Source organism: Saccostrea echinata, unplaced genomic scaffold (assembly GCF_033153115.1).
Source record: "Saccostrea echinata isolate AGI-Se365-2 ecotype Australia unplaced genomic scaffold, CSIRO_AGI_Sech_v1 ptg000036l, whole genome shotgun sequence".
Lineage (NCBI taxonomy): Eukaryota > Metazoa > Mollusca > Bivalvia > Ostreida > Ostreidae > Saccostrea > Saccostrea echinata.
This window is the reverse complement of record NW_026889785.1, coordinates 2,745,646-2,755,147: the sequence shown is the minus strand read 5'-3', so window position 1 is coordinate 2,755,147 and position 9,502 is coordinate 2,745,646. Positions and strand designations below refer to the sequence as shown.

At 31.8% G+C, this 9,502-nt stretch overlaps 1 protein-coding gene and 1 pseudogene across 1 annotated transcript; one reads left to right on the top strand and one right to left on the bottom strand.

The window, feature by feature from the left end:
• The first annotated feature begins 921 nt into the window (after positions 1-921).
• On the top strand, positions 922-2,883 carry LOC133199778 (uncharacterized). Its single transcript, XM_061335617.1, has 2 exons — positions 922-1,502; positions 2,175-2,883. The coding sequence occupies exons 1-2, from the start codon at positions 922-924 to the stop codon at positions 2,881-2,883; spliced, it is 1,290 nt and encodes a 429-aa protein (XP_061191601.1).
• Positions 2,884-7,580: 4,697 nt separating this feature from the next.
• On the bottom strand, positions 7,581-8,139 carry LOC133199777 (uncharacterized; annotated as a pseudogene).
• Between the last annotated feature and the right edge of the window lie 1,363 nt (positions 8,140-9,502).

Here is a 9,502-nt window from a genome sequence, read left to right as displayed (position 1 = left end):
AAAAAAGAAAATATTACACCTTAAAAGACTTTCTAAAATACATAATCACAAGAAATTATAGTTTTTTATGCTTCAAAATGGTAAAAGGGGCATAAATGATTAAATCTAGCCCTTGAATGAGTATCTTCTCTTGTACATGTGACAAAAAATTGGCTTTTTGATTGTTATTTTACATTATTTTTTCAATTCTGGTTTGAAAAGTTTTAATATGAAAAAATATGAAGCAATAAAATTCCCCAAAATTCACCTTTTTGTCCGTTCAAGTCAATTCTTTAAATCTAAGCCAAAAAAAGAATTGTTATATACGAGTTCTCTTACGAAGAATACTAGATTTTGAAGTGACCCTATGTTATATTGTGTTGCACTCCTGACATCTGACATGTATTTTATTTAAATATTTAACATTGTTTAAAAAATTATAATACACAATAACCCATTCTTACTTTGTAAATCAATTTCTCGTGTTGATATTTTTCATCGTTTACAGCAGGTTTTTCATATTCTGAAGACCTTAAAACATAATTATTTGCAAAGTGTAATATATATAAATTGTATATAAAATATATGTGAAATGATGAAAACTATTCCCTGAATTGACTGTAAAATTTCTGTAATTTGTTGATAGACATAGTGATTTGAACATCAAATAGTATCAAGCATTTTTTCAACTTATTTTTTAGTAAAGATAGTTAAAAAGCATCGATAATTATGAAGCAGTTTTGTTGCACTCCTGACTGCAGTAAAGTTTAAAATTAAAACCATAGAACACAAAAATTCATAAAGTGTTGGCAACATCAAGTGGTAATGAAATTGTGCAATTCCCTCCTTTCGTAATGTTTGCTTGTACGAGTTATCGTTCCTGCGGGACGGTATGTAAACATCCGGTAAAGAGTTGCATAGCGCCATATTCCAAACGATGCGATGGAACCACTTCGTAATGAAGGCACAGACTTGCCGTTATCATTCAATACCACGGTAGAAGACGTACTTAATTATCAGAAATCTCAAATACAAACATTTCTTCGAGTAAATCACATAAAAGTGAGTGGCAACAAGCTGGAACTCGCCCAACGTGTAGTGAAGGCTATAAAAGATCGTTCGTGCACGACGCCCAGTCAAATACCCCCACATCAATCGTGTCAAACTTCAGGTCTACCTGTACCAGATATAAAGGACCTGGATTCAGGTTGGGCAGGTAAATCGGATATGTTTCCCAACATTAAAATTCAAGATGTGGAGAATTATTTGATCCACAGTAGCCACAGGACTGTCGATGCAAAGAAAATGCAGTGCTATAGACAATATATTAGAGGATTAAATTTTTTCAAAGAGGGCTACATACATAAGATTATGATGAATGAGATAAGTCCTGACAGTGGGTATTGCTATATACGATCAAAATGCTATCCTTCAATGAAGCAGGGTGTGTATGAGCAGTGGATCCTAATGACAAAGAAACCCCCTTTTCACGTCCAGAGAGCAAGTTGCACGTGCCCAGCAGGGTATGAATTACCAGTATTAACTAAATGAAAATCACTTTCTTAAATGATATAAATATGCCAAATTAAAATTATGAAATAAATGGATTATTTCTCTCAGGCCAAACAAAAAAATATGTGTGGTTCCGGTTACACCTCCAAAAAAATTAGGGTAGGTAGGTAGGGATTTTTTTTTTTTTTTAACAAAATGATTTTCTTAATTTTTCTAAATAATACTTATCACTACTTTGCAAATGACATTTAGATGTGGTGTGATAATATACTAGTCAATATTGGTAGGGGACACCTACATGCTAGCTTGCTTTGGATTTAACACTAATAAACACTTGTACTATGTTGTGCAAGGGGGCCGTCATTGCTGAAACTAAAACTTAAACCGGAGCCATTGATGGAAATTGGGGAAAATTCTGGAAAAAAATATGAAAATTGCCAAAAAGAAAGTTTAGGGTCGGGGTATAAAATAGGGACGGTCGGGTAACCGGAACCACACATATTTTTTATTTGGCCTCATTATTTAATTATGCATGCATTCATAAAACAATAATTCTAACAATGAACACTTCAATTTAATTTTTGATATCTCAGTGAATAGCATTATTTAATCAAATTAATAAATGTTATAAACTCTCATAGCTGATATGAATCCATGTATATGATTATGTTATGTATTTGCAGCCTTGGTGAAGGATGTACCCATGTTGCTGGACTGTTGTTTGCCCTGGAAGGACGCCCTGTGACAGACGATGATGTTCCATGCACTTCAAAGCCTTGTGAGTGGAATCGACCCAGCAAAAGAAAGAAAGATACTAAACCTGTGCAAGACATGAGTTTCAAGAAGATCAAATTATCTGGAGAAAATGTAAAGAATAAAAAAAATGTGAATTATAAAGTAGATAGCATAAAATTTAGAAACTCATTGTGTGCAAAACTTGGAAATAACTCACGTGCTGCTATTTTTTACATTCTTCCCCCATGTGCTAATAACAATATTGATGTACAAAGTGACCTCAATATTGGTCATTTTGAAGAAGTAGAGACTAGTGACCATATTTTTCACCTTTCTGACAAATATATTGCGTTACAAAAAACTGTTCAAGATGAAAATATGTCTCAATCTGACTTTTTGACTTTTATATCCACATGCAGTCAAGAAATAGTTGATGAAATTGAAGTTCGAACTAAAGGGCAACATAACAATCCTTTGTGGGTTTCAGCTCGAGCAGCTCGTATAACAGCTTCAAATTTTCATGAAATTAAAACAAAAAAAGACTCCACAAAATCGGAAAATATCACATGTAGACTCTTGGGTCATGGTAAACCTTTAGAAAATAGTGCTGTGCACTGGGGATTAAGCAAGAACTCATTGCTAAAAAAAGGTACATAGCTTACATGAAATTGAAGAAAAAACAGAAAGTCATTGTTGAAGATATGGGACTGGTTTTGTATACACATTGCTCTTACTTAGGTGCAAGCCCTGATGGCTTAGTGAAGTTTGAAACACACAAATATCTTTTGGAAGTAAAGTGTCCTTTTAAATGGAGACAGTGTACTATTTTAGAAGCGTGCAAGGATAAAACATTTTGTTGTTATATTGACAATACCAATACAATTCAGTTAAAGAAAAGTCATAAATATTATACCCAGGTGCAGGGTCAAATGGGTGTATGTCAAATGGAGAGATGTGATTTTGTTATTTATACGATCAAAGACTTTATAGTCATTCCCATCCAATTTGACAACTCTTTTTGGGAATCATTACTCATAAAGCTAAATAAATTCTATATTGAAGAGCTCTTTCCAAAATTGAAAAACTAAGACGAAGTTTTATGAGCCTTTGAATTGCATCATTTTGTGTAAAATGATAAATCATAGTCTATGCATATATCTAATGTTTTATTTCCTTTAATATCATGTGTCATTTGACAATATTGACATTGGTGAACCATGTTTTCATCCTTAATGACAAAGTATGAGTGTAACTTCAATAACTGGTGATGAAAGAGTTTACAGTTTTAGTACACTTGTCTTCTTTGTATAAATTGTTTAAAGATCTGTTTTACATTATTCACTGTATTTCTGTAAATATTAGTTACTTAGATACACCATACTTTAAATGTATAAAATTGATAAAGCTGAACACTACTCATAAATAAATACAAGCACACTGTTATAAAACCTGTATATTTGATGTAACTTTTCCCCTGCCTTAAATAAGTGCATAAAGTTTGATAATTCCATCCTGACAGAATAACATGGCAATGCAAAGTGTGTGTCCACACAGGTGAGACATGCACAGCGAAGAAATCTGAACTGTTTAAAGATGTCGACTTATGCAAGGGGTTAATTGTAGGGATAGTGATGAGTAAGTGAAAAAATATAGCAAACTATGCCTTTCATGAGTAGTGTTCAGCTTTTAGTTGATCAATCCAAAATTAAAAACGATATTTTTATACAAATGTACAACATACTGGTACATGTACGAATAAACATGTATCATACACCGGGTGAATGGGTACATGTATATATAAAATATACACATGTGATACTGTTCATATTAAAGTAAGATTATGAAATAAAATTAAATTAAAACAATTCATTTCAGTTTTTTATAAAACATATCATGTTCAAAGAGTAAGTACATGTACCAGTAATTTATTCAGACACCAGGGGTGGTAGAAGGTGGTAAGAGCAGTACACACAAAGAATATTTGGTCAGCAAAGTCACTTATTGCTAAAGGCATAATACCCTGTAAAATTCTAAAATTCTTTATCTGTTCCATCTTGCGTTCTACATGAATTCTTGCAGAAGCTATTCTACGAGTAGTTTCTATTTCACTCCTACTAAACTGGAGTTCTGATTTAAAAGGCGGACAATAAAGTTTTACACCTTTACATTTCAAATCATTAGCTATATGAATAAAACCTTTGTCAACCATGACTGCATCTCCTCTCATAAGAAGATGTATCAAACCACAATTTCTAGTAATTTCAACATCAGAAGCTGATCCTTGCCAGAGTTTTGAAATAAAAACTACAACCCCTGTCATACTTACTCCAACCAATGCTTTGAATGTGTCGTGTGATTTGTAATTAGAAAAAGTCAGGGACTTGTTTTCTAAAGAAGATGGACTTTGGATGAAAATCTCAGTGCAGTCTAAAACTACACGTGTGTCTGAAAAATTTGTGAAACATTTAGGAACATGTAGCTTCAAAACTTCAAGCTCCTGCAAAAAAAAACAAGAGATTGCATGCACTCATACATAAAAAGTATCCAGGAATTGAAAATTTTTGACACAGCACTTGAGGACAGTTTAAAACGGAATTCCAGATCTTTCAACAGTAATCCTAATCTAAGTCTCATCTTCACTAACAAAAATTCATCTACCCTTCTCAGTTTTCTTTTACGACCTAACTTATTGTTATTCATTGTGCCCAAAACCTCTGTTGACAGCTTGTCTGCTCCTTGTTCCATTAGCGAATAAAATACTGCGAAAAAAGTGTCACTGTCAGTCATTCATGTGTAAAACATCATCAACTCATTAGAATGTTGTATAGACTCAATCATAATCTCCGGTAGGTTGGTATCTTATGGAGCACACACGAGTATAACTACTTGGCTTCCAGTTTTTTCTACTGATCAAGCGAATCCACGCACGTCTTGTGTATACTTCTTTCGGAAGTTTATGTAAAGTTACATGCCTTCCAAATGAACCAACCCTGCCACTAAAATTGTGACAGTTTATGACACAACAATAATATTTTCCCATGTTTTTCGTCGCTTCGTAGCCTAACCGGAAGTTTATATACCGTCCCGCAGGAACGATAACTCTTACAAGCAAACATTACGAAAATCCGGAATACTTATAGTCCAATACTTCATAATTAAAACAGATGAAAATATTTAAAATTAGCATTTTATCTGGAATTATACCCTATTTTACGCCAAAAAACTAGCTTAAATGTATATTTAGAAGATAAAATATATTTTAAAGCATATTTTCCTTTAGAAGACAAACACAGTAACCCACCAGAAAAGTTCTACTCATAATTTTTTGTTTATTTTTAGTCTTATTGGATGATTCATAATTCTAATATATTTGTTGCACTCCTGACCAGAAGCATTGGGGTCTTTAAAGTAGAATTGTGAAGTGAAAATTACATAAGAACTTGTTCTGTTGTTTCAGTGAAGTTGAGGAGGAATTACTCGAATTTTATAACAATGTTTTAGTGTGTTTATTTTTAACCGTTCATTAAAAAATCACAAAAAAGATAAAAACACATCTGAATTGATAAAATTGAAAAAAAGGAAGGATTTTAATAATAAAACTGTCAATAATTTAGCATTGAATTATACAAAAAGATCATTATTAATTAATGAATACTTCTAAGCATGAATAGAAGTCTTTTCGTCACACAACTTGAATTTTTAAAAAAAAATGTGTTGCACTCCTGACCATAAAAATATGGATCTGAAGCACAGACAGATCCTGTAATTGATGAATCTATTTGGTAAAAATGTTCTTTGTGTCTTTATTTTCCAAAATAAAAATCAGAAAATCATATAATGATAATAGTTTTTTCATGCTTGGGAGCAAAACATCAAATGTTGCACTCCTGACATTCTTGGGTATGCACATATACATGTACTTGATTCTCATTAATGCTGCTTGTGATTTATATAACATTTTTAAGTTTTAAAATGTATATCAGTTATTATTTTACACTTCCAAAATTCTTTTTTGTTTTAATTTTCTATCAGAATTTTACAATTGATGTTAATATCATGTGTCATTTGACAATATTGACATTGGTGAACCATGTTTTCATCCTTAATGACAAAGTATGAGTGTAACTTCAATAACTGGTGATGAAAGAGTTTACAGTTTTAGTACACTTGTCTTCTTTGTATAAATTGTTTAAAGATCTGTTTTACATTATTCACTGTATTTCTGTAAATATTAGTTACTTAGATACACCATACTTTAAATGTATAAAATTGATAAAGCTGAACACTACTCATAAATAAATACAAGCACACTGTTATAAAACCTGTATATTTGATGTAACTTTTCCCCTGCCTTAAATAAGTGCATAAAGTTTGATAATTCCATCCTGACAGAATAACATGGCAATGCAAAGTGTGTGTCCACACAGGTGAGACATGCACAGCGAAGTAATCTGAACTGTTTAAAGATGTCGACTTATGCAAGGGGTTAATTGTAGGGATAGTGATGAGTAAGTGAAAAAATATAGCAAACTATGCCTTTCATGAGTAGTGTTCAGCTTTTAGTTGATCAATCCAAAATTAAAAACGATATTTTTATACAAATGTACAACATACTGGTACATGTACGAATAAACATGTATCATACACCGGGTGAATGGGTACATGTATATATAAAATATACACATGTGATACTGTTCATATTAAAGTAAGATTATGAAATAAAATTAAATTAAAACAATTCATTTCAGTTTTTTATAAAACATATCATGTTCAAAGAGTAAGTACATGTACCAGTAATTTATTCAGACACCAGGGGTGGTAGAAGGTGGTAAGAGCAGTACACACAAAGAATATTTGGTCAGCAAAGTCACTTATTGCTAAAGGCATAATACCCTGTAAAATTCTAAAATTCTTTATCTGTTCCATCTTGCGTTCTACATGAATTCTTGCAGAAGCTATTCTACGAGTAGTTTCTATTTCACTCCTACTAAACTGGAGTTCTGATTTAAAAGGCGGACAATAAAGTTTTACACCTTTACATTTCAAATCATTAGCTATATGAATAAAACCTTTGTCAACCATGACTGCATCTCCTCTCATAAGAAGATGTATCAAACCACAATTTCTAGTAATTTCAACATCAGAAGCTGATCCTTGCCAGAGTTTTGAAATAAAAACTACAACCCCTGTCATACTTACTCCAACCAATGCTTTGAATGTGTCGTGTGATTTGTAATTAGAAAAAGTCAGGGACTTGTTTTCTAAAGAAGATGGACTTTGGATGAAAATCTCAGTGCAGTCTAAAACTACACGTGTGTCTGAAAAATTTGTGAAACATTTAGGAACATGTAGCTTCAAAACTTCAAGCTCCTGCAAAAAAAAACAAGAGATTGCATGCACTCATACATAAAAAGTATCCAGGAATTGAAAATTTTTGACACAGCACTTGAGGACAGTTTAAAACGGAATTCCAGATCTTTCAACAGTAATCCTAATCTAAGTCTCATCATCACTAACAAAAATTCATCTACCCTTCTCAGTTTTCTTTTACGACCTAACTTATTGTTATTCATTGTGCCCAAAACCTCTGTTGACAGCTTGTCTGCTCCTTGTTCCATTAGCGAATAAAATACTGCGAAAAAAGTGTCACTGTCAGTCATTCATGTGTAAAACATCATCAACTCATTAGAATGTTGTATAGACTCAATCATAATCTCCGGTAGGTTGGTATCTTATGGAGCACACACGAGTATAACTACTTGGCTTCCAGTTTTTTCTACTGATCAAGCGAATCCACGCACGTCTTGTGTATACTTCTTTCGGAAGTTTATGTAAAGTTACATGCCTTCCAAATGAACCAACCCTGCCACTAAAATTGTGACAGTTTATGACACAACAATAATATTTTCCCATGTTTTTCGTCGCTTCGTAGCCTAACCGGAAGTTTATATACCGTCCCGCAGGAACGATAACTCTTACAAGCAAACATTACGAAAATCCGGAATACTTATAGTCCAATACTTCATAATTAAAACAGATGAAAATATTTAAAATTAGCATTTTATCTGGAATTATACCCTATTTTACGCCAAAAAACTAGCTTAAATGTATATTTAGAAGATAAAATATATTTTAAAGCATATTTTCCTTTAGAAGACAAACACAGTAACCCACCAGAAAAGTTCTACTCATAATTTTTTGTTTATTTTTAGTCTTATTGGATGATTCATAATTCTAATATATTTGTTGCACTCCTGACCAGAAGCATTGGGGTCTTTAAAGTAGAATTGTGAAGTGAAAATTACATAAGAACTTGTTCTGTTGTTTCAGTGAAGTTGAGGAGGAATTACTCGAATTTTATAACAATGTTTTAGTGTGTTTATTTTTAACCGTTCATTAAAAAATCACAAAAAAGATAAAAACACATCTGAATTGATAAAATTGAAAAAAAGGAAGGATTTTAATAATAAAACTGTCAATAATTTAGCATTGAATTATACAAAAAGATCATTATTAATTAATGAATACTTCTAAGCATGAATAGAAGTCTTTTCGTCACACAACTTGAATTTTTAAAAAAAAATGTGTTGCACTCCTGACCATAAAAATATGGATCTGAAGCACAGACAGATCCTGTAATTGATGAATCTATTTGGTAAAAATGTTCTTTGTGTCTTTATTTTCCAAAATAAAAATCAGAAAATCATATAATGATAATAGTTTTTTCATGCTTGGGAGCAAAACATCAAATGTTGCACTCCTGACATTCTTGGGTATGCACATATACATGTACTTGATTCTCATTAATGCTGCTTGTGATTTATATAACATTTTTAAGTTTTAAAATGTATATCAGTTATTATTTTACACTTCCAAAATTCTTTTTTGTTTTAATTTTCTATCAGAATTTTACAATTGATGTTTTTTTGGCAACACTACATTTTTTCTGTTGCACTCCTGACATGGTATAACATTTTTTTAAACATCAGCCATGACCACAATCTGATTTAACAAAAAGTTATGACAGTCCACATTTAAAGCTCAATACTTTGAATATTATCAGGAAAGTCTTTATTTTCAACATGAAGCATTATTTTTTATTTCACAGATCTCCAAAAAATATTGAAATTTCAAAATGTCACAAAAAGGTGTTGCACTCCTGATAATTTTAGCATCATTTTTGGGCATAACTTTTTTGTTAATCGAGATATCAACGAGATATTTGGCAGGTATTTAGACACTATCTAAAGACATATGCTGAGACATAGAAATCTAT